Source organism: Geotrypetes seraphini, chromosome 3 (genome assembly GCF_902459505.1).
Source record: "Geotrypetes seraphini chromosome 3, aGeoSer1.1, whole genome shotgun sequence".
NCBI classification, from domain to species: domain Eukaryota; kingdom Metazoa; phylum Chordata; class Amphibia; order Gymnophiona; family Dermophiidae; genus Geotrypetes; species Geotrypetes seraphini.
In genome coordinates, this window is record NC_047086.1 from 223,843,045 (window position 1) to 223,867,339 (window position 24,295).

The 24,295-nt window shown below is 42.8% G+C and overlaps 1 protein-coding gene across 4 annotated transcripts in view; it reads right to left on the reverse strand.

The window, feature by feature from the left end:
* LOC117357102 (serine/threonine-protein kinase receptor R3-like) overlaps nt 1–24,295 on the reverse strand; it is a 141,286-nt gene that overhangs the window by 52,335 nt on the left and 64,656 nt on the right. For all 4 annotated transcript variants that reach the window (XM_033937357.1, XM_033937358.1, XM_033937356.1 and 1 more), the window contains 3 exons: nt 22,559–22,758; nt 16,860–16,956; nt 7,706–7,852 (listed from right to left, as the gene is read on the reverse strand). In XM_033937357.1, coding sequence (XP_033793248.1) covers nt 7,706–7,852; nt 16,860–16,956; nt 22,559–22,758 — 444 coding nt within the window. The remainder of the gene's footprint in view (nt 1–7,705; nt 7,853–16,859; nt 16,957–22,558; nt 22,759–24,295) is intronic.

Genomic DNA, 24,295 nt, shown 5'->3' on the forward strand with positions numbered 1-24,295 from the left:
ATGTTTATCTATGTGCCTGGTAAATCTGTTCTTAACAATAGTTTCCAGTATTTTGCCCACGACAGGCTCACTAGCCTGTGGTTTCCTGGGGATAGGAAGTTATGTCCTATTGTGGATTAGTTAAAATATACATTAGCTCTAAATTGTCAGGTTTCCAGGCGAGAGGTGAATAGTGAAATGTTTTGGGATCTGTAATGGAACCAAAGCTGTTTAACATTCTTAAATAATTTGGAGAAGGGAGCAATAATCAATGTGATCAAATTATGCAGGGATAGTGCATCAAAGTTAGAGTTACCATATGGCTCCAGAAAAAGAAGGATGGATTGAAACATCTGAGCTTTACTTCCACTGAAAGCATCAGAAGTAAAGCCCGGATGTCTCAATCCTCCTTTTTCTGGAGTCATATGGTAAAACCCTATTCAAAGTGAACGTGCACACCCACCCACGCTCATTCTAGAAAGCTGCGGGCCCAAATTCCCAACTAGCTTGCAAACTGGGTGTGCGCAACTTATAGAAAAAGGTCGGTTGCACGTCTAACTTAACAAATTAACAAGCTTCTAATTTTGTATTGTTTTTTAAAATAGTTCTGTTCTGTTTGAATAAGCCTGGTGGAATGCTGTATGTTTGATACGGAAGGTATGATGAAGTTTCTGCTAGGAAAAATTTTCAATTGTTATCTTTTCAGAAAGTATGGGCTTTGTTAGATTCTTATTGTCAGACTGTTTTATAATTCGTTGGAACTATAGCTCTGTTAGTGCCTGGTTTATTACATATTGCACTATATTCAGTGGCGTAGTAGGGGTGGGGGCAGACTGCCCCAGTTGCTGTCTGGTGGATATGCCGGCATCTCTCTTCCTCTCCGTCCTACATACCTCTTTGGTTCTTTAACAGTGTGAACAGAATCTGCAACCTGCTTCTTGCACTGGCCTTGACCCTCCCTCTAAAGTCACCTGAGGAAGTGGCATCAGAGAGAGAGCTAAGGCTGGCATGAGCAGAAAGTTGGAGATGTTGCTCACACCTACATAGAACCAGAGAGTTGCGAGTTACTTTGAAAAATTGCGAGCCATGGAATCAAGGGTAAAATACTCCCGTGGATTAAAAACTGGCTGGCGGATAGGAAACAGAGAGTGGGAGTAAATGGACAATATTCGTCCTAGAAAAGCGTCACCAGTGGAGTGCCACAGGGTTCGGTGCTTGGGCCTGTGCTCTTCAACATATTTATAAACGATCTGGAAATTGGTATGACGAGTGAGGTGATTAAATTTGCGGACGATACGAAGTTATTCAGAGTAGTGAAGACGCAGGAGGATTGCGAAGATTTGCAACATGACATAAACACGCTCGAGAAATGGGACGCAACATGGCAAATGAGGTTAAGTGTGGATAAGTGTAAGGTGATGCATGTCGGTAACAAAAATCTTATACATGAATACAGGATGTCCGGGACGGTACTTGGAGAGAACCCCCAGGAAAGAGACTTGGAAGTACTGGTCGACAAGTCGATGAAGCCGTCTGCACAATGCGTGGCGGCAGCAAAAAGGGAGAACAGAATGCTAGGAATGATTAAGAAAGGGATCACAAACAGATCGGAGAAGGTTATCATGCCGCTGTACTGGGCCATGGTATGCCCTCACCTGGAATACTGCGTCCAGCACTGGTCGCCGTACATGAAGAAGGACACGGTACTACTCAAAAGGGTCCAGAGAAGAGCGACTAAAATGGTTAAGGGGCTAGAGGAGTTGCTGTACAGTGAGAGATTGGAGAAGCTGGGCCTCTTCTCTCTTGTAAAGAGGAAACTGAGAGGGGACATGATCGAAACATTCAAGATAATGAAGGGAATAGACTTAGTAGATAAAGACAGGTTGTTCACCCTCTCCAAGGTAGAGAGAACGAAAGGGCATTCTCTAAAGTTAAAAGGAGATAGATTCCGTATAAACGTAAGGAAGTTCTTCTTCACCCAGAGAGTGGTGGAGAGCTGGAATGCTCTTCCGGAGTCTATTGTAGGGGAAAACACCCTCCAGGGATTCAAGACAAAGTTAGACAAGTTCCTGCTGAACCAGAACGTACGCAGGTAAAGCTAGTCTCAGTTAAGGCGCTGGTCTGTGACCTAAGGGCTGCCACGGGAGCGGACTGCTAGGCACGATGGACCACTGGTCTGACCCAGCAGTGGCAATTCTTATGTTCTTATTGGGGGGGAAGGGAAGGTGCATGCGTGCATCAAGGGGCGAAGAGGAAGGCATGGGACGGAGAAGAGGGTGGGGTTCCACCGCCCTGGGCGCCTCCTACCCTCGCTATGCCACTGACTGTATTTATTGTGTTTATTGTTAAATGTCAATAACAAGTTTGAACTGGAATGAATTCCTTTAACAACCAATTAATTGGTACTATTTAGTAGTTAACGTCATTAGGGGGGGGCTTTTTTTCTTTTCTTTCTTTTAATGGGGCAGATATTGTGTATGTGTAACACATGCACAACATCTGTGCCATTAAAAATAAAAGAAAAAAGCCCCAACAGCTGAGTGGCAGGAGGCTGCTTTGGGGCTTCCCTTGCCACTCAACTTTTCAAACTTCCACACACCGGCTTTTAATAAAGTTCCTCACGAGAGGCTCCTGAGAAAATTAAAGTGTCATGGGATAGGTGGCAAAGTTCAGTTGTGGATTAGGAATTGGTTATTGCTTAGAAAACAGAGGGTAGGGTTAAATGGTCATTTTTCTCAATGGAGGAGAGTAAACAGTGGAATGCCACAGGGGTCTGTACTAGGACCGGTGCTATTTGACTTATTTATAAATGATCTGGAAATTGGAACAATGAGCGAGGTGATTAAATTTGCAGATGACACTAAGTTCAAAGTTGTTAAAACGCAGGAGGATTGTGAAAAATTGCAGGTGGACCTTAGGAAATTGGAAGACTGGGCATCCAAATGGCAGATGAAATTTAATATGGACAAATGCAAAGTGATGCACATTGGGAAGAATAACCTGAATCACAGTTATCGGATGCTAGGGTCCACCTTGGTGGTCAACGCCCAAGAAAATGATCTGGGTATCATCGTAGACAATACGATGAAACCTTCAGCTCAATGTGTGGCGGTAGCCAAAAAAGCAAACAGGATGCTAGGAATTATTAAACAAGGTGTGATGGTTAACAAGACTAAGAATGTTATAATGCCCTTGTATTGCTCCATGGTGCGACCTCATCTGGAGTATTGCGTTCAATTCTGGTCTCCTTATCTCAAGAAACATATAGTGGCCCTAGAAAAGGTTCAAAGAAGAGCGACCAAGATGATAAAAGGGATGGAACTCCTCTCGTATGAGGAAAGACTAAAACAGTTAGGGCTCTTCAGCTTTGAAAAGAGACGGCTGAAGGGAGATATGATTGAAGTCTACAAAATCCTGAGTGGAGTAGAACGGGTAACAAGTGGATCAATTTTTCACTCTGTCAAAAATTACAAAGACTAGGGGACACTTGATTAAGTTACAGGGAAATAGGAGGAAATTTCTTTTCACTTGAAGAATAGTTAAGCTCTGGAACAGAGGTTGTGGTAAGAGCGGATAGTATAGCTGGTTTTAAGAAAGGTTTGGACAAGTTCCTGGAGGAAAAGTCTATAGTCAGTTATTGAGAAAGACATGGGGGAAGCAACTGCTTGCCCTGAATCGGTAGCATGGAATATTGCTACTCCTTGGGTTTTGGCCAGGTATTAGTGACCTGGATTGGCCACCGTGAGAACAGGCTATTGGGCTTGATGGACCATTGGTCTGACTGGTCAGACCCAGTAAAGCTATTCTTATGTTCTCACAGCGACTGATCAAATGGGATTAAGGTGAACCTCTTTGCAAATCATTTGCATGCAAACTTGTTGAAACATCAATTGCTGTTCCAGAGTCGGCCACAAAATCAGCCAACAGCAAATCACACAGTCTTAACGACCAAGTTTTGTGCATCTGGCCCTCTTTCCCTTCTACAGTACTTTGCTGCGCCATATGCCTGGAACAACCTGCCTGACTTGGTACGTTGGGATCTGTCTCTGGTGGTATTCAAGTCCAGACTGAAGACCCACTTTTTCGAAACTGTGTTTTAAGTCTTAACCCTACCAATTTGTAAAGCACCACATTGTTGTCATTCCCTCTGTAGTACCCTACCCGCTCTATCTCTTCTCCCTATGCAGACAGTGCCACTAAAAATTCTTACAGCTCATCCTGGCACAATCCAGATAAGATCAGTGCAGAGTGAGGATGTTCAGTTCAACTATGTGGATAGCTGGCAATATTCAGCTGCTATCCATATAGCTAAGAAGTTTATGGTTCATTAGACTTGATATTCCACTTTTCCTGGTGCGCATAGCCAAGAGATTTACACAGCAAAAACATCAGAAGGAAAGGAACTCCATCAAATAATAGGAAAGAAAAAGAATGACAGGGAATAAGGGATGGCAGGGAACAGGAATAGAGAGCAGGGATTAAGGATGAAAAGTGCAAGGACAGGGGTGGAGGCAAGGGTATGATATCATACCTCAAATTGTCTTAAACTGCCTAGCTACAATATATGGATGAGTGTTGAATATCTGCTGTAGTCATATTGTTCATTGCTTATTGAAAGCTTCTATACCACTACTAATGACTGGGGAGTCAATTATTCAGAGTGGTCTACATGAGCCTCTGTAATGGTGTTACAATACAGAGTTAGCATTTTTTTTAGATGGTTTTCAGTACAGACACATTTACACTATAATCAATCATCCTAAGTATATACACATATAATACTACTATCATGACCTATGTTTATACTAAATCCTACTTATTTGCACACATAATACCTGTATCGTGTTCCATATTCATCTCAGATTTACATACATCCTGATAATTCTAACTATCTGTACTTTATCATATCCTCAGCAATTCTAGGTATCTCTACTGTGCTTACCCTATTGTGTTCCTAGTGGGGACTACAAAACAAAAACATGGAAACACAACCCCACGGAGAACCAACAGAAAAAAAGAAAAAGTAGAGAAGGGGCTTTACACATCAACCTTGAAGTCTTATGTGTTCAATAAAACATAAAGTATAAAATAGTATTTGAAAGCTATAGAAAGTCTATATTCCTTATTCTATTAAAACTTTTAAAAGTGCTGAGACCAATCTAGTTTGGTGGACACTGTGTTAAGGGCATGTGTTGTAGATCACAGAAGAATGTTATAGACTTGACACGGTCCATGTTTCGGCACAAAGGCCTGCCTCAGGGGCACAGTTAAAGGTTGATGTTACAAGATTGCTATCTGCTGGACATTAACTGTACCCCTGAGGCAGGCCTGTGTGCCAAAACATGGACCTTGTTGAGTCTACAACATTGGTGACACCTTAGGTCTATTACATAACGTAATGTTTTTTTGTTGTTATGTTATTATATTGTATTTATTTATTATGTTTATTTATGTATTCAAAAATTTCAGCATAAATATATATGAAAAAAAAGTACAAAGACTGAGGGACAATCAATGAAGTTACATGGAAATACTTGTAAAACAAATAGGAGGAAATATTTTTTCACTCAGAGCAGCTCTGGATTTTGTTATCAGAAGATGTGGTAACAGGACATGGAGGGGCATTTTCAATTGGACATCTAGTCTGACTTTGGACGTCTTGAGATAAACGTCCAAAAATCAGGTGGAGAAAATCTCCATTTTTGAACCTGCAAGACATCCGTTGTTGTCCCAGGGATTGGTAGCATGAATTTTGCTATTATATGGCATTCTGTGAAGAACTCGTGACCACTGTTGGAAACATGATACTAGGCTAGATAGACCATTGATCTGACCCAGTATGGCTGTTTTGTTCAACATCAGCACCCATGCTTTGGAATAAAATTCCTCCTAAATTCCTCCTGCTGAACCATTATGGATTGTTGGTTTTTTTTGTAAAGCACTAAAACTTGGCTTTACCCATAATGTCAAAATAGTGGATATACAGGGTAGATCCAGGGTTTATATTTAGTTTTCTCTTTGAAAATAATAAGGGGCTAGATGAAGATAAGTCAGGAATTAGGGAAAATGTTTGTCAGCAGAAAATATTAAAGGTTTTACTAAGGAGGGTGGGAAAGGGAAGGTTTGAATGGTGATCTCATTTGTGAACCGTTAGCATGTAGGTGGGCTTACAGAAATGTGTATAAATAACTAACTATGGGGTCCTTTTACTTAAGCGTAGCCTGCGCTAAGAGATATTAGTGTGCGCTAAGTGTCATGTGGCCCATAAGTAGAAAACAGAACACACAGCATGTAGCATGCGCTAATTTTGTTAGTGCGTACTACATTAACTGCCCCTAAACAAATAAATATGTGTTAACCCAGGGGTAGGGAACTCTGGTCCTCGAGGGCCATAATCCAGTCGGGTTTTCAGGATTTCTATGCATGAGATCTATTTGCATGCACTGCTTTCAATGCATATTCATTGGGGAAATCCTGAAAACCCGACTGGATTACGGCCCTTGAGGACCGGAGTTCCCTACCCCTGTGTTAACCTGTCAGCATTTCAAAATAATACAAACACCCTTTTAATGTAAATACACCAGGTACTAGCGGTGCTATAAGTAGCACTGTGATGTTTACACTTCCATAATCTATGTTTCCATCTACCAGAAAAACGATGGATATATATATATGCATCTCTAATGTATTATGTCTATAATTTACAGTCAAACAATTGTATTCAGATTTCCTTTTTTTATTTGCTTAGGTCTTGGATCATTGTGGACGAAATAATGAATATTATGCTTTCGTTCAATATTTCTTTGGATGGAGATACCATCTATAGTTTCTTATATTTTAATTCTAATCTCTTAAAACTAATTTGGAGTCCTATTTTTCTGGATAACTTTGTTCTCTGTGTTATCTTGTTGGCTCCAATAAAAATTATTTGACTATATTTTAATTCTAATCCATATTCAAGTTGAAGTGCTTGTTTAAAAAATGAAAAATTTGAATAAAAATAAAATTTTTAAAAAAACCCAAACACAATTGTATTCAGAAGGCATATGCTATCAAAAAATTGACGAGGAGGAAAAAGCCTCAGGTCCCTCCCTTTGCCTCCCAGAGAATGGGCAAATGGTTATAGGGTATGTCTGACTTCATCCGCATAAAAAACCTTCTTTGTCACTAAAGATAGCTCTGTGCGGTGCAGTTACAACAGGATGAAAATGAAAGTGTACTTATCTCAGATGATCTGCACACCAACGGTGGCCAGTGTTTTACAATTCTTGCTGCCTCAGGGTGTATAGACTGCCGATCAATCTTGTGTTGTAGGAACACCAAACCGATATATCCCTGCATATGCCTTCTGAATACAATTGTTTGACAATATATTATAGACATAATATGTTAGAGATGCATATATATCTCCATCGTTTTTCTGGTAGATGGAAACATAGATTATGGAAGCGTAAACATCACAGTGCTGTTTATAGCACCGCTAGTACCCGGTGTATTTACAGTAGAAGGGTTTTTGTATGATTTATACTATTCGATCTACTATACATGTGTTTATTTAAACTAAAACATTTAGATCCCCTTTTACGAAACCGCAGCAGCAAGTACTAGCGTGGAAAATGCGACACAGCCCATAGGAATTGAATGGACTGCGTTGCATTTGCCATGCGGGACTCGCTACTGCAGCTCTGTCAAAGGGGCCCTTATTAAACTGTTGATTTCTACTTACCAAGAATATTCTCGTGTCTCAGCAGCACGGTGTTATAAATTTCTGTTTCTCGAAACCACGACTGTTCATCCCGAGAAGAAAAAATCTTCACTGCCACATTCTCTCCCTGCCAGATGCCTCTCCATACCTCCCCATATCGCCCTTTTCCTGCCACACAAAAAACAACCCTGTGTCAAATTACTGAGAAGTGCACACCCTGCCGCACTTGGACATCTCTAGTGAGCTGGAAAGGCCGATAGGTACTGTCAGTGCTAGAGGAAAAGAAAATAATCCTAAATGTATGATATACCACAGAAACATGGGCACAGATAGAGGAGAAGGGTAACTTTAGAAAGCTTTTTTGCATAGAATGACTGATTTACAGGTGGAAAAGGGCTCTACTAATATTGTGGACAGGGCCGGAGATGGGCAGGCCTGTGCATAGTTTGGGCACCATTGCATTATACGTGCATGTTTTATAAAATACCCCAGTATACACAAGGCACACATTGAGGTCAATATCCAGCTTGCAGCAGTCAGCATTTTGCTGACCACTTTGAGATATATTCTCAAATATTCAATGCCGGGCCAAGTCCAGGCACCAGCACTGAATATCCAGGTGTATGCGGCCAGATCGTTTATCGCTTATTTAATTTAATATACTGCCCTTTTTGAAACACAAATCAAGGTGGTGTAAAAGAAAATAATATTTTAAAAGAAAATAAAAACAGAATTCCATTAAAATAGGAAAGAATCACTCAACATAGATTTTCCAATCACAAGCTGGCTCAAGGGTCTCTCGTACGAAGAGAGACTGAATAAATTGCAGCTCTACACTCTCGAGGAACGTAGGGAGAGGGGAGACATGATCGAAACATTTAAGTACCTCACGGGACGTGTCGAAGTGGAAGATGATATTTTCTTTCTCAAGGGACCCTCGGCCACAAGAGGGCACCCGCTCAAACTCAGGGGCGGAAAATTTCATGGCGACACCAGAAAGTATTTCTTCACAGAGAGAGTGGTTGATCATTGAAACAAGCTTCCAGTGCATGTGATCGAGGCAGACAGCGTGCCAGACTTTAAGAATAAATGGGATACCCATGTGGGATCCCTACGAGGGTCAAGATAAGGAAATTGAGTCATTAGGGCATAGACAGGGGGTGGGTAAGCAGAGTGGGCAGACTTGATGGGCTGTAGCCCTTTTCTGCCGTCATCTTCTATGTTTCTATGGCACTCCAATACCATGTGGTTCCATGAACTCCCACTACACAGAACATCACACAGGTAGGTTTTCAATCCTGCATAGAAATTTGGATACGATTGTTCCAACCGAAGGTGCGAGAGCAGAGAGTTCAATAAAGCAGGTACAACTGCATAAAAGGCTGAATTTCTAGTAGTCTCCCACCCAGCTTTTGAGGGATGGGAGATAACAAGTCTATTGTCTATCAATGATCGAAGGGTACGGATGGGTGTGTACGAAATGATCAATGTTGACAGATAAGAGGGAATGCCACTTTATGAGTCACTGAAATTCATTTGTATTGAATCCTATACTGTATCAGGAGCCAGAGCAACTGCTTCAACAGGGGAGTAGCATGATCATAGAGCTTTGCATTGCATAATAATCTTACAGCTGTATTTTGAAGAGTTTGTAGACTTTTAAAATTATATTTCGTTAAACCCGCCTAAAACATAGCTGGTTAAGTGAGATAATCCAGCACTTAACCAGTTACAATGAACAGCATAAAGACAGAACTGTGTTTTATGCAGTCCTATCTATGTGATTATCTGAGCTAGTTAAGAGCTGAATTTTGATACTTAATTCTGTCCCTGGAACACCCACAAAATGGCCGGTTTTGGCTTAGGTGTTTACTGGGCCTTTTTAGGGCACAATCCTGTTTACAGCGCTGCCACTGCTGCTTTGGGTAAGGAATGGGGGGGTTGGCCGGTCAGGACTGCTGCCGCTGCTACTGGGTTGGTGAGGAGAGAGACGTGGGATAGCCACTGGAAAGTGAAACCATAGCTGGATTGAGGAAAGGGCAAGGGATCCCTTAGCTGGCACAGCTGGAAGGCAGCTTCAGTGAGGGTCTGGGCAGGGAGAGAGAGAGAGAAAGAAAGAAAAAAAAGATAGATGGGTCAGGGAGAGAGAGAAAAAAAAAGGAAAAAAGATAGATGGGGCAGGGAGAGAGAGAAAAAGAAAGAAAGAAAGACAGACAGACATCTATTCTAGCACCCGTTAATGTAATGGGTTTAAACATCAGGCGGCGATCCAGTACCAAGGGTGAGCAAACAGGGTTCGAAGGGGAGATGGGATGCGTTTGCCCATTGTGCAGCTGGGCAAGTGTGTGTGGGCAGCTGACCACAGCTGGATTGAGGAAAGGGCAAGGGATCCCTTAGCTGGCACAGCTGGAAAGCGGCTTCAGTGAGGGTCTGGGCAGGGAGAGAGAGAGAAAGAAAGAAAGAAAGAAAGAAAGAAAGATAGATGGGGCAGGGAGAGAGACAGTAAAAAAAGAAAGACAGACAGACATCTACTCTAGCACCCGTTAATGTAACGGGCTTAAACACTAGTCTCTGATATTTACCTACAAACATTCCATCCCACAAATCCTTCATTTCCACAAACCCTTCCACTTAACCAGCCATATAAAGATAGGACTGCCAGATATTGCACTTAACTAGGGTTACCAGATGTCCTCTTTTTAGAGGACTATCCAGGTGTCCAGACAGGTTTTCACAACCCAGCAGTTTGTCTGGGTGTTGAAAACCATTGAGCTTGGGGGCCACGTCTGATGGAAATCTGCGCATGCGCGGATGCGATATGATAACATCACAAGAATGTGCGCATGTGATAACATCACAAGAATGTGCACATACGCAGATGCCCTCCAGATGCGGCCCCAAAAATTAAGGTTTGTGTGGGGCTGGGGTTGGGGGGCAGGGCTTTAGGTGGAGCTGTGGGCAGAACAGGGCGGGGCTGGGGTGGAGTGAGGCAGGGCCATACATCCTTTTTTTTAATACAAAATCTGGTAACCCTATACTTAACCAGTTAAGTGCCAACTCCACTCAGGGGAGATATGACAGAGATCTATAAAATACGGAGTAGAGTGGAGTGGATAGATATGACTCGCTTGTTTACTGTTTCCAAAAATACTAGGGCTAGGGAGCATGTGATAATGATACTTAGTAATTAAAACGAACCAGAGACAATATTTCTTTACTCAACATGTAATTAAACTCTGAAATTCATTGCCAGAGAATGTGGTGAAAACAGTTAGCTTAGCAGGGTTTAAAAAACGTTTGGCTAATTTCCGAAAAGAAATGTCTATAAGTCACTATTGAGATAGCTTGGGGAAATCCACCTAGGATATGTAACATAAAATCTGTTTTACTCTTTGGGATCTAGCTAGGTATTTGGAACCTAGGTTGGCCACTGTTGGAAGCAGGATGCTGGGCTTGATGGCCTTTTGTCTGTACCGGTATGGCAATTCTTATGTTCTTAAGTCCCATTTCAAATTACAAAAAGTTCAGCTTGAATAGAAGGTAAAATCTTTTCTCCTAGTGAGTTAGCTGATGAAAATGTACTTACAATTTTAACTACTCCATAAATTATTATTATGATTTTTTTAAAAACCAATTCTTGGGGTGTGGTTAATATACAGAAGAGAGTAGACAGATCCAAACAGGGCCTTAAAAAGAAATTGTTCCTGGACTTCCGGCGAAAGCATGGGGCTGTAAGTCGTGTGCTCTTACAGCTCCGATACGCCTGCTGTAGATCTGTCAAATTATCGGCGATTTTGCCCTGCTAAATAGCTTGCCCGCTGTAGGAATCGCGGAGCAGCCATCCCGGATTGCTTGGGGCAGAGTGCAGTGGAATGGCTGCGAAACAGCTGATGAAAAGCCGTGAGCGGGGGAAACCACTGGCGCCTGCATCACCAGAATCCCTTAGCTCACTCTGGGTCGTGGAGGCAACGGTGGAGGTACAGGCCGGCCTGGAGGGTACTCTTGGAGCCAAGCTGTTGTATTATTGTTCTACCAGTTGCCCCTATCGGTCCTCTCTCTCTGACCTGCTAGGTCCAGTGGAGACTGCCTTTCTTTCCTGTGTTTGTTCTATAATGTTTGGGGAGATGGGCTGGGAGAAGGGGTCTCGGTATTGGGCACTGCTGTGAGGATCCTGCAGCAGGCATATCCTGCTTTCTGGAAGTGGCACCCGTTGGGGTGTGGTACAGGGAATGGATTGGGATGGGTTGGGGGGAATAGGGTAGAGTGGGGAGAATGAGTGGGCAGGTGTGGGGGGGTGTTGGGGGGATTTCCTAGGTTCAGACAGGTGGGGGTTTGGTGGTCTCCATGGGGTTTGTTGCGACTGGGGGAGTGGTGGCTGGGACACTCCTCTGGTTTTCTCACAAGGGTTCCTTTGTATCTGCATTTATCTCATTTTTTAGTTATCCCTGGAACATAAACTGATTTCTTGGAATGTGGGGGGTATTCACTCCCCGGTTAAGAGGTATATAATATTACAATTGCTGAATCGTAGAAAGACATCTCTGGCCTTTCTCCAGGAAACTAGACTGTCCTCCACGGAACATGCTAAGCTCTGCACTTGGCGGGTGGGTGACCACCTGGAGGCTCCAGCCCTGGGGGGGAAGGGAGGTGTGGTGATACAATTTCGTAAAGGCCTTCAACTACAAACTCATAGGGTTATTGGGGACCCTGAGGGGCGTTATATTATTGCCTCGGTTACTATTAATAAGAAGCTCTTACTTTTATGTAATCTGTACGCTCCTAATAATCCCTCTGCCAAATTTTTCCGGAAGCTGCATAACCAACTATTGAAATTTGGGAGTATTCCCCTGATTATTTGGGGGGGGGGATTTTAATGAGGTTACTGACCCGAGGCTGGATCGCTCTGCCTCTTCTGGGAGAGAGGCTCTCAAAACTTGTACTGGGGCTATGTTATTTGCTTCATCTTTGGACCTTCTGGATGTTTGGAGAGTTTTACACTCGGTGGAGCGTGATTATTCTCATCTCTCTCGGGCCCATTGGACGTTCTTTTGGATTGATCTTATCCTTATTTTCAGAGAGCTGCTTCCTGTGGTACAGGAGGTGGTGATCTGCCCCATTGAAATTTCAGATCACTCCTGGGTGGGTCTTTGTTGGCTTTGGGGGCCCCCCAAAGGGGGGGTGCTCATTGGAAGTTCCCTTGTCATTTGTATCAGAATACCCATTTTCAGGACTTTTTGTTGACAAAATGGGGGGATTTTAAGCACACTAATCAGAGCCATAGAGAGGATCCCATTCTTTATTGGGAAACGGCGAAGGCCTTGTTGCACGGGGAAATCATGGCCTTTGAGGCTAAGATGTGCCATAGAACCATATTTGTGCTGGAGCACCGGGAGATGGTTTTACGGCGGCGCTTTGCCAGCTGCACTTCGCTGGAGCTTAAGACACGACTTTTGGAAGCGCAGCAGGAATTGAATGAGCTCTTACATCTGAGAGGCACAGCGATCTAGAGACTACTATAAGTTTCAGTTATTCAGGTTTGCTAATAAGAGTAGTCGTATGCTGGCCCGTTTGGCTCACTCCCATCGTGGATCCACGGGGATTACGGCCTTGCGTGACTTTCAGAGTACTCTCCATCATAAGACCGAGGACGTCAGTCGTATTATGCAGGATTTTTTTGCTGCTTTGTATGACTCACCAGGCCTCGATGTTTTGGATGGAAGGGTCTACTTAGATAGCGTGGACCTGCCCCTTCTCTTTGCTCAGGACTCAGCTAGGTTGGAGCAGTCCATCACTGCTGAAGAGGTGGAATGGGTGATTCATGCTTGCCTGTAGGGCAAATCTCCAGAATCGGATGGCTACCACGGTGAATTTTACAAGTTGCTTGTTGCGGTGATTGCTCCGGTGTTGACAGAGATCTTCAATTTAAGTGTAGCTAAAGGCTTCCTGCCCCGGTATTTGAATCTGGCCCAGATTATTGTCCTTCCCAAACCGGGCCAGGATCCGATTTTGACGGAATCCTATAGACCTATATTCCTGCTGAATTTTGAGGCGAAACTGATGGCTAAGATTCTTCCCAATCGTTTGGCCTGGGTGCTGCCCTTGCTCATGTCGTAACAGCAGGTGGGATTTGTGCGCAATCGACTGTTGTCTAAAAACATTCGATGTATCTTATTGGCCCTAGAGAAGTCCGGTGCGGACGGCATCCTCGCCTTACTTGCCAACTTTGACGCCGAAAAGGCTTTTGACCATGTGAGGTGGGGGTTCCTGTTTGCTGTACTTCATGCATACTGGATGGGCCCCTTTTTCTTCAGTGCTATTCAGACACTGTATAGTGATCCAGTAGCGCAGATCTCAGTGAATGGGGATCTTTTGACCCCCTTTCAGATTCGTTGGGGTACTCATCAGGGCTGCCCTCTATCGACGTTGTTGTTTGAGCTGCAATCTAATGTGGACATTAGTTGCTTCCATCTGGGGGCTACTCATTTTAAGGTTGCGACATTCGCTGATGACCTTCTGGTCTTTTTGACTGATCCGCATCAATCCTTGCCTACTATCTTGGAGAGTGTTTGGGAATATGGGGATTTCTCAGGCTTTGCTCTGAATCTGAAGAAATCGGAGGCACTAGCCTCTTCTGAGTCTCTTCGGAGGTCTTGGGGAGCAAATTTATGTTGAAATGGGCCAAGTCATCTTTCCGGTACTCTCCATGCATGTACGGGAGCTGAGTGTGGATCGCTTGTTTTCCTCTACTGATGGTCTTGTTCCCTCAGTGGCTTTATGTTCTACAAACACTTCCTCTCTACCTCTTGCAAAAAGATATTCAAGCCTTATACTCTTTGTTCTCAAAGTTTTGTTGGGAGGGGTAGGAAGTCTAAGTTGCGGTGGCAGTTACTGTTGGGTTCCTGAGACCGGGGCAGCTTCGGGGTGCCGAATATTGCTCTTTATAATCAGGCTTGCCTTTTACGACATATTCGGGATTGGGTTTTGGGCACTACTCTCTATACTGATACCTCTTTGGAGCAGGATTATTTCTATCCTGCGCACCTCCTTTCTCTTCTCCATGCTCGACTGGCAGAGGTGCCAGCTCCCAGTAGACGTTGTGTCTTGTTTAGACCGCTTTGGGAGGCATGGCGGCGGTTGCTTCCCCTGTGGCTTCAAGACCCCCATACTAGTGTCTTGTTGCCTCTGACCGGTAATCTCTCTTTTCCTCTGGGGTTGGTCCCTTTGGTATTTGGTCGTTGGAGGGCTAGGAGCTTTGAGCTTCTTTCCCATGTTTTGCGGGATGATGGGAGGCTCCTGTCCTGCAATGAGTTGCTGCAGCGGTGCCTTCCACCTCCTGGCCTTGCTTATGCCCATTGTCAGCTGCTGCATTATGTGGGGTCTCTCTCTGGGAGTTCCCTTTCTTTGGACTTTGGGATCCGGTTTCATACTTTTTTTCTATAATGATAAAAGAAAAAATTCTAAAACAAAAACACATTTTCATGTAGTAGTTTATATTAATAATTTTTGACTAAGTGTTAGAATTATACACATTGATAGTATGAAGGTTTTGGATCTATGAAAGATACTCCTGCCACAATTCCTACTTTGGATAATATTATTATGATCCATGGAGTGGCAATTCTGAGATTCTTTCCTTCATGTAAACCTAAAAATTATTTTCTCCTGGTTGGTTAACTCTTTCTTTCATAGACAATTGGGTGCCCTTGGGCCCTCTCGGGATTTTTCTTCTATCTTGGAGGCTTTGCAGAGGGATTTAGGGAGGGAGCTTGGGGCAGATTTTTTGCTCCAAGCTCTTAAACGTATCTCTGTTCTTGTCCATAATGCTGAGCTCCGTGAATGCCAATACAGAACCCTCTTGAGAGCGTACACGTCCCAGAATCAGGCTTACCACATGGGCTGTGTGGACACCCAGCTTTGTACTACCTGTATCACTGAAGTGAATTCTTATTTTCATGGTCTTTGGCTTTGTGAGAGTATTCAGGGTTTTGGAGGGGGATCTGGCCTCTTTCCTGTGGGGACTGTTGCATGTTCCGGTTCCTCTATCTGAGCTTCATAGGCTGTTTGCTCATTTTTCTATGTTCTCTGTCTATACCTCTGCAGAAAAACTGTTTTTGAGTAAATATCATATTTTGGGGGAAAAAATGTATTTTGAATTATTGGTTGGCTGATGTCCCTCCCTTCTACTGGTATTAGAGAAACAAATTACATGAATTTATGGGCTGGGAGGCTCATATGGCACACTCCTCTCGGTACAGAAGTAAAGACTTTGTCAATAATTGGTCTCCTTATTTAGACATTCGAACTCCAGGGAGTCGTAGTCGCATCTTGAACAGACTGTAATTGTTTTCTATCCCACCTATCTGACCTTGGTTCTTTTTGTGTTATTGGATCATGAGGAATGGGGGAGGGAAGGGGTTGGGGGGGTCTTTGGGGATCAAGGGAAGGTGGAGCCTTTTGTAACCCAGGAGGACATCAGAGTACAGTCCTCTTGGGGGGGGGTTACTTTTCTTGTAACATTCAAACTTCATGACTGTCCTTTTGCCTTTATTTCTTTGTGGTTCTTTATTGTTATTAAAAAATAGATTTAAACATAAAAAGAAATTCTTCCTTTTGCAACTCAGGCCCCAGTACATATATATCTCTAATCTGTAGCCCTCGGATCTGCCAGCATAACAAAGGTCCACAAGTGGGGTCTGACTCATATTTATTTCTCAGACCTATAAACCATTTATCCAGGTATCACCTCAGTGTGGTTGGTATAGGGTTCCTATACTTGACAATGGGAAAATCCAGACACATGACCCCCATCCCGTTCTGCCCCAGCCTCGTCTTGTTCTGCCTCCATCCCTCCCTGTTCTACCTCCAACTTTGCTCCCAAAAAGCGCATCTTTTCTTGACCTCGCGTCTGCAGGGCCTCCAGCATGCGCGGATGCATGTGACATCATCCTTGCATGCTCGTTGAAGGCACCTCCAGACACGGCTGGAGATCAGGGTTTTCCAAAACCCGGACAAACTGACGTGTTTTGGAAAGTCCTGGACATCTGGTAACCCTAGGTTGGTAGATTGTTGCGTGTATTTGGAATCATAATGGCTAATGTGCTTTTACAATGGTTTGAAATAGAGTCTTAGCTGTTCAGGAGACATGCTCATGACTCTTCAATAAGTGACTTCTTACCCACACATTCAACAAGAGTGATCTGTCTGGCCACAGTTCTTTGGACAAGAAAGGGGAGTCCAGAGCCACTGCCGGTAGTGCAATCATCCAGTAGATCCTAAAGGCAAACAGAAAAGCATAGCTGTAAGACTTCCAATTTAAATTCATCCGCACTTTGTCAAGAAGCACAAAACCCTCTTCCTTGATAACTATCATTCACTGGTGGACTGAGAGATGATCAGGGCCAATTTTCACTGAGAAAATTTGGGAATAAGAACATATTGGAATAAATGAATTGCACATTTATCAGAAAGCTGTGTGCTTCACATATGCAAAGTAAACATTTTTTGGATATTTAGAGAAGGAAATACAGTTTTGATAATTTAAAAAAAAAATATTATCTATTTGTATTATCTTTTTAAGACCAGGCCCTGAAGCAGTACTTTTTGCAGTAAAACATGGCCTATGTCAGCAACTGGTCCTTTATAACTAAGTACAATTAAAGACATTTGAAATAATTGTGATACTGAATGGTTCTAAGAAGTATACATTGTAACCTAGTAGATAACAGCAGATAACGACCTGAATGGTCCATCCAGTCTGCCCAACCTGATTCAATTTAAATTTTTTAACTTTTTCTTCTTAGCTATTTCTGGGCAAGAATCCAAAGCTCTACCCGGTACTGTGCTTGAGTTCCAACTGCCGAAATCTGTCAAAACCTACTCCAGCCCATCTAAATCCTCCCAGCCAATGAAGCCCTCTCCAGCCCATCCTCCCCCCAAACGGCCATATACAGACACAGACCGTGCAAGTCTGCCCAGTACTGGCCTTAGTTCCTTCAATGTAAACCCATTATTTTCTGATTAGAGATCTTCTGTGTTCATCCCATGCTTGTTTGAACTGTCACCGTTTTCTTCTCCACCAGTATTCAACCTTATCTATAAAATGAACTCAAACTCCCCATTCTCCTGCTGCACACCACACAACATGCAACATATCTGAACACAGAACCAGAAAAAAATGAAGGCAGATAAAGAACACATGGGCAATCCAGTCTGCCTAACCATACCAGTTACCATATACCATACTCATATACTCGAACATAAACTGAGATACCTTTTTTCCCCTCAAAAAAGGAGGAAAAAAGAAGGTTGACTTGAATATAAACCCTAGGGGGGGGTAATATTCAAGTGTAGTGCCTTGCCCTGTCCTGCCAGTCGCTGCACCCAACCCTCCCCCCCGCCTTCCTCCCTCCCTGTCAGGTTCTACAAAAAGGTCCCAATCCCTTCCCTTCAGATCTAAAGACCAGAACAAGTCTTCGTGACACAGAAATAGGATGGTGCTGAGGGGTTTCATCCTAAATTTCTCCTTCCTGATGCAGCAATTGAGCTTCCAAAAGTCCAGGATAGGATTCAAGCCACCCAATTTCTTAAAAATAAGAAAGCATCAGGAGTAAAATCCTTGTGGCTTTTTCTGTGGTCCTTTAAGTGAGATGATGGAATTGGTAGCTGATGTGATAATTGGTTGGAATGATCTTCAAAATCCATTGGTCTGTGGTAATAGAGTTTTACTCATTGTTTAAAAAGTAGAGCGAGCGCCCTATGGGTAAAGGTTAGTCAAATCTGGGACCGATTTTTTGCCTTGGGGATGTGGTGGATTTATGTTGCTTATGCTCCCTTGAGTTTTGATATTGGAAATGTGATTGCCATTTTGATTGATGATGAGAGGATCTGTTGTATGGCTGATGGTGTTAGTGGTACCGTAAGAGTATCTTTTCTTGTATGAGGAATAAGGTTTGCAAGAGGCTGAGTATGTGTTGATGCTCTTGAAGATTGTCTTTGGTAGTGCTGACTGTCTCTTTTACCTTTTCTCCAGCAGCCAAACTGATTATTGGAAAAAAGAAATATGATTATGTTTCCCCTCTTTTAAGGGCCCTTCATTGGCTCCCTATTCACTCAAGAATTTAATTTAAATGTGCCACTGTAATATTAAAAATTTTACACGGTATTGTTTCCTCATTAGTCACTGTCTCTTTCAATTCTCTGCAGTCATCAAATTCAAGAAGTTCTCAAAAATATAATCTTGCCTTTCCTTCTTTTAAAGGAACTAAAGTATTAGATTACATGCCCCGATCTTTTGTATTTCTATTTGCAAAACTTTGGAATGGACTTCCTTTCAATATTAGAACGTCCCTCTCTCTTCAAAATTTCCAAAAATCTTTGAAAACCTTACTGTTTCAGCCGTCATTAATTGATTGCTCAATTTCCCAGTCCAGTTGAATTTTAACAATAATGATCTGTTTAACATATAACCTTTTGCTAAATTCCTCTACATTTTGTTTAAGAATCTGATTGTAAATCGAGTCAAGCCCTTTTTTCAGGGATGATCTGTTATATAAATTTAAGGACTGGATTGGTGCACGTTACATCAGAAATGTGATCACGTATATCCTCTTTGAGACTGGAAGCTTTCAACCAGGTGACCTTCTGTGCACTAATAGCTATGGTGTTATTCTGACTGACTTCTTTCTACAAGGCTCTACTATTTGGGAAAATGTGGTCAGAATGGATGCCGGCAAAGTTACAGGGGGTAAGCCTTGTAAAGGCGGGAAGCGAAACATGTTGGCTTTTCTCCCCGACTTTCAAGACCACGCAGTAAAGCCAAGTGCAATTTATTCTCAGAAATTCTTTAGAAGTTACAGAAAGTTGCAAATTGGTTTCAAGTTCATGTTGCTTTAAATCTGGATAGAACCAGTGAGGAGACGGCGCATAAAGCTTAGGACAATGAGTGATATGAGTCCTGAGTGGTGTCTCTGAGGTTCTTTAGTCTTCTATAGAAAGGATTAATACTTAGGACTGATTTTTGGCGGCTATTCTGACTGAGGCATCATAGCCATTGAATGTTATTTTGGCCAAGGTATCTTAACCACTGAGCCCCTATCCTGATGAGGTGCTTGGCATATTCATCCATATTCCCTTAGTTGTGGACAAAAGGAGGATTGACTGTTCTTGGGGAGGGAGGATATCACTGATTGCATTTTCTCTAGGAGGACATAAAGATATGGTATCAGTTGAAAAAGATGACTGAGATGTGGGAATTCATCATGGCCACATGGAAAACTTTCCTTCTGATGCTGTTAAGAGACCTCTAGTCTAAGCCCAGTGGGCAGCTGGAGAGTGCGCGTGAGCTCTTTGTGTACTTCAAGGCTGACTCAATGATATGACAGTGGTGAGACGGCGGAGTTTTTCATGCCCTGATATGGACTGAACTCTATATCTAAGTTTTAGAGGTGGGCATTCCTGTCAGATGTGTTTGCCAGATTTTGGACAAGAGGTCTAATAAAACCTTATGAACAGTGAGTTAGAGGATATCTTATGGGACTTCCAGATACCTCTGTGTACCTTGACTCTGGGATGCTGTTCTGATGAAGGGGAAAAGTTGAATACTTTTGTGGTCTTTTTGCAGGAGTTTGGGATAGGAAGTATCTTCCAATGAGAAATTCGGATTTTTGGAAGTCCAGATGATTTGTCCTGTGATGTAACAGGGCAAGTGACAGAAGAAATGTTCCGCAAAATGCTGTGCAAGGACCTGTGGCTGGAATCATTGGCCTGTGATTCTGAAGATGTCCGCGGGGATCCAGGAGGTCATGCAGAAGTCTTCTGAGTAGATGAACGAGCTCAGGCTGGCCCATTTTCCCGCCGCTATCCTGTTGCTTGGGGTGAGTGCGAGCTATTTTGGGGTGGAGATGGTATTGGAGGAAGTTGAAAAGGAAGTAAACTTGATGATCATTGTGACAGCTTGCGATAGTGCTGTTCTGCCCTGGCAGGCAGGGAGATCTCTTACTCAGAGAATCTATATGCCGCTTTCTAGAGGAGGCAATGATGCCAGCTGTGGCTCTTGCACAATATGGCCTCCATTCGTTCAAGCCCACTAGGACATTTAGGTGCACTTACTACGTTTGGAGACCTCTTAGTCAGGCCCGAGGCACTGGATGCAGATGTGGTGAAAGTCCAGAAATCGACATGTTATCGGAGCATTATGGGCAGTGTTTGAAGTCTGGGGTTTTTTTTGTTTCCATTTCATGCTTGTCAAGCATGTTGAAGAATAGGCTGACAAGATCAAATGAATGTACAAAGATGGTGAAGAGAGCAGAGAGGCCACGTGACCAATGAAGGCAGATAACACAGACTAAGAAGTGGCGTGATAATGGTGGCTATAACCATTAGAAGGGAGCCTTCACACATGCCCGAAAGCCTTTTGGGATCTGTCTGGGTTGATAGATGCCATCATCTGGTGATATCACCTATGTGCGGATTGTCCATGGAGAAGAGAAATGGCTGGACCTGCTGTTCTTTAGCTCACTAATATCAATGGTATGGATACAATTCATGTAAATAGTTGCTGGGAAAAGTGTCTCAGTTATTTGACTACACTGAAACCAATAGTTATCAATCTTTCTGAGGCTGCAGCTCTCTTTCTGTGGCCTCAAAAAGTTCATGACCCTTAAGTGGTGCAGTGCAGTGACATTATATGGACAGCCTGTCCAGGACACAACCCTAAATGCAGGGTTTTATTTAAAACCCCATTGGGATTGTGACTCACAGTTTGGGAAGCTTTGGAGTAAATCCTTCAGGGTTCTGAACATATATATCTGTGTAGGCTGTCTTATTGACTGAGAGAAGTGTGCCAGCTGGCCTTCTAGATTTTGCTAGTCCTGGCTCTGACCCCTAACTAGTCCAAAAATATTCTGCTGATTACATAAGTACAGTAAGTAACCATATCACCTTTTCAAACAGCCAAGTGTCATTTTGCAGCCTTTTAGGTCTGTAACTGGAGACTAATTCTCAGGCTTGGTACAGGCATTTGTGATGATGACTGAGGGATATGAGTAAATGGAGAGTGGCTATGTTTGGAGAGCACATATATGACAAGATTGATTGTATCGGGGGAATATAACCATGGGAATCACACCTCTTTATCAGCCTTTGCATAGGGACACCCTGATAAGAAAACATTTAGACTAAGAACTCCATCATTCACAGCTGTAGATTTCTTAAATGTAAACTTATTATGAAGAAGAGCCAAAAAAAATCTGGCATGCATTCCCTAGTGTCCAGCCAGCACAGACTTACTTCTTGGCTGAATGTTAGTTAACAAAAAAGATTTGCCAGTACAAAAATATAATCTTAATTGCCTCCATTTCTAGTGTGATGTCAGCGTAGCCTCTGTTCTACCACAGATGGCTCTGGCTGCTCAGCACAAAGGATGCTGGGATCTATAGTTTTAAGCCTGCATCATGGGAAGGAGGGATGCATTTCAGGTGCAGGGTGGATAGCGATGTCCTGGTTATATGGCTGTTAGGTGGATGGCACTGTTTGTGGTACATAATTACAGAATGATTACAGATGATGTGAGGGTGCCATTTTCCACCAGGGTGGGTTACCGTAAAGAAGCTACGAGGTACATAGCTGAGGGAAGAATGAGTGTACTGAAGACCAGAGACTACTACTACTACTACTATTAATTATTTCTATCAGATGTACATAGCGCTTTACAGAGTCACGAATGAGACTGTCCCTGCTCGAAAGCTTAGAATCTTGACAGAGACAGGGAGTTGGCTGAATGATGTCATGTCTTTTATTGAATCCTGCCACAAAGAAAAACTTCTTCACTTCTCTAAGCAGTAATGCACACAGTCTTACATTTCAAGAAGAGCTTACCCCAAGTGTGCTATCTCCAACAATCGATGCCTTCAACATGTCAGTCTCGCCCAATTCATTAAGCCTAGTTAGGAGCCTCTGCCTGTAGTGCCATTTTACTTTGCAGAAATAGAGGATGACAAGGAGCAGGATGAGAAAAACTACCAGCAAAGGAATTAGAATCACTTGTAGTTGGATTTTTGTCTTCGGCTGCTCAGGGTCTGTAATGAGAAAAGGAAGATCAGGGCCTGAAATGTTCTATGTCTTCTCCCTGTCAGCAAAAGGCTAAAATTTGCCACAGAGCTTTCAGGTATAGCTTCCAGAAGAAACTTCTTAGTTTTTTAGTTCATGGAATCTTTGCAATTTGTCACTGGGACTCTACAAAAACAGCATCCAGTTTAATGACCAACCTTCCCTCCCCCTTCTTTCCTCCTGAAAGAGACAGATTTAAAGTTTGGCATTGCACTGCACTATTGTCTGCTCATAAAGCTGTACTCTGAGGACAGGATTCACACTCCCACCATTGCCAGTGCATAATTTCCAGACACATTCCTTCTCGAATAACCCAGGGCTATTTCAAGACTGTCATCCTAAACAAAACTCAGCATTGCAACCCTCCTCGGTTCATGAGCAGGATCCTAGAGCAACCTCCAAGATTTTCATAATTAAACTCAAATGTCATTATCACTCCAACACCATTTTTCTCAGAAAAATCATAATAAGACATAATACTTTAAAAAAATATTTAACTATTCTTTATAGACATATCTATATTTTCTAGTGCAATAGGTGTGCCTTTCTGGACAGTAGGGTATTCACCCCATGCCCACGAGTTATGCAGAAGGAATCCACTCCAGGTTTTTAACTCCATCTCCTTCTCCAGAGGGCTCTGCTGTCCCCTTTAGTTTTTCCTTGTGCATGCGAGTCGGAAGGTGTGTTTCTGGTTCACTCTTTATATTTCTTTATTATTTTCTGTGTTTTGTTTTGTGGCTTTCAGTGTACCATAGCTCCCCAGTTAGGGGGACAGCTCTGACTGCCTAGAGAAGAAGCAGAATTGGTTCTGCAGGCAGCAGGTTAATCCCTTGGGGACCTGTTTGGATAGACTGCAGAAAACTTTGTGGAGCTCAGGGTCTGTTTTCCTAGTTGCTTAGCTCACCTACTGATTCACAGGAGCTTGAATGCAGGCTGTTAGACGTGGATGTTATTTAAAAATGCCATCATGGAAGCCCAGACCAGATGTATTCCACATATCAGCAAAGTTGGAAAGAAGAGGAAATGAGAGCCGGCATTATTAAAAGGTGAAGTGAAAGCGGCTATTAGAGCCAAAAAAACATCCTTGAAAGAATGGAGAAAGGATTTAAATGAATGAGACACAAGCACTGGCAAGTTAGATGCAAAGCATTGTTAAAAAACGCTAAGAAAGAATATGAAGAGAAACTTGCAAAAAGGCAAAAACTCATTACAGAAGTAGAAAACCTGTGAGGGAATCCGTGGGACCGTTGGATGATCAAGGAGCAAAAGGGACGTTCAGGGAGGATAAGGCCATAGTGGAGAGAATGAATGAATTCTTTGCTTTTGGTCTTTACGGAAAAAGATATAAGAGATCTACCTGAACTGGAAATGGTTTTCAAGGGTGATGATGTGGAGGAACTGAAAGAAATCTCGATGAATCTGGAAGATGTACTAAGTCAAACTGACAAGTTAAAAATTGATAAATCACTTGAACCGGATGGTATACATTCCAGAGTACTAAAAGAA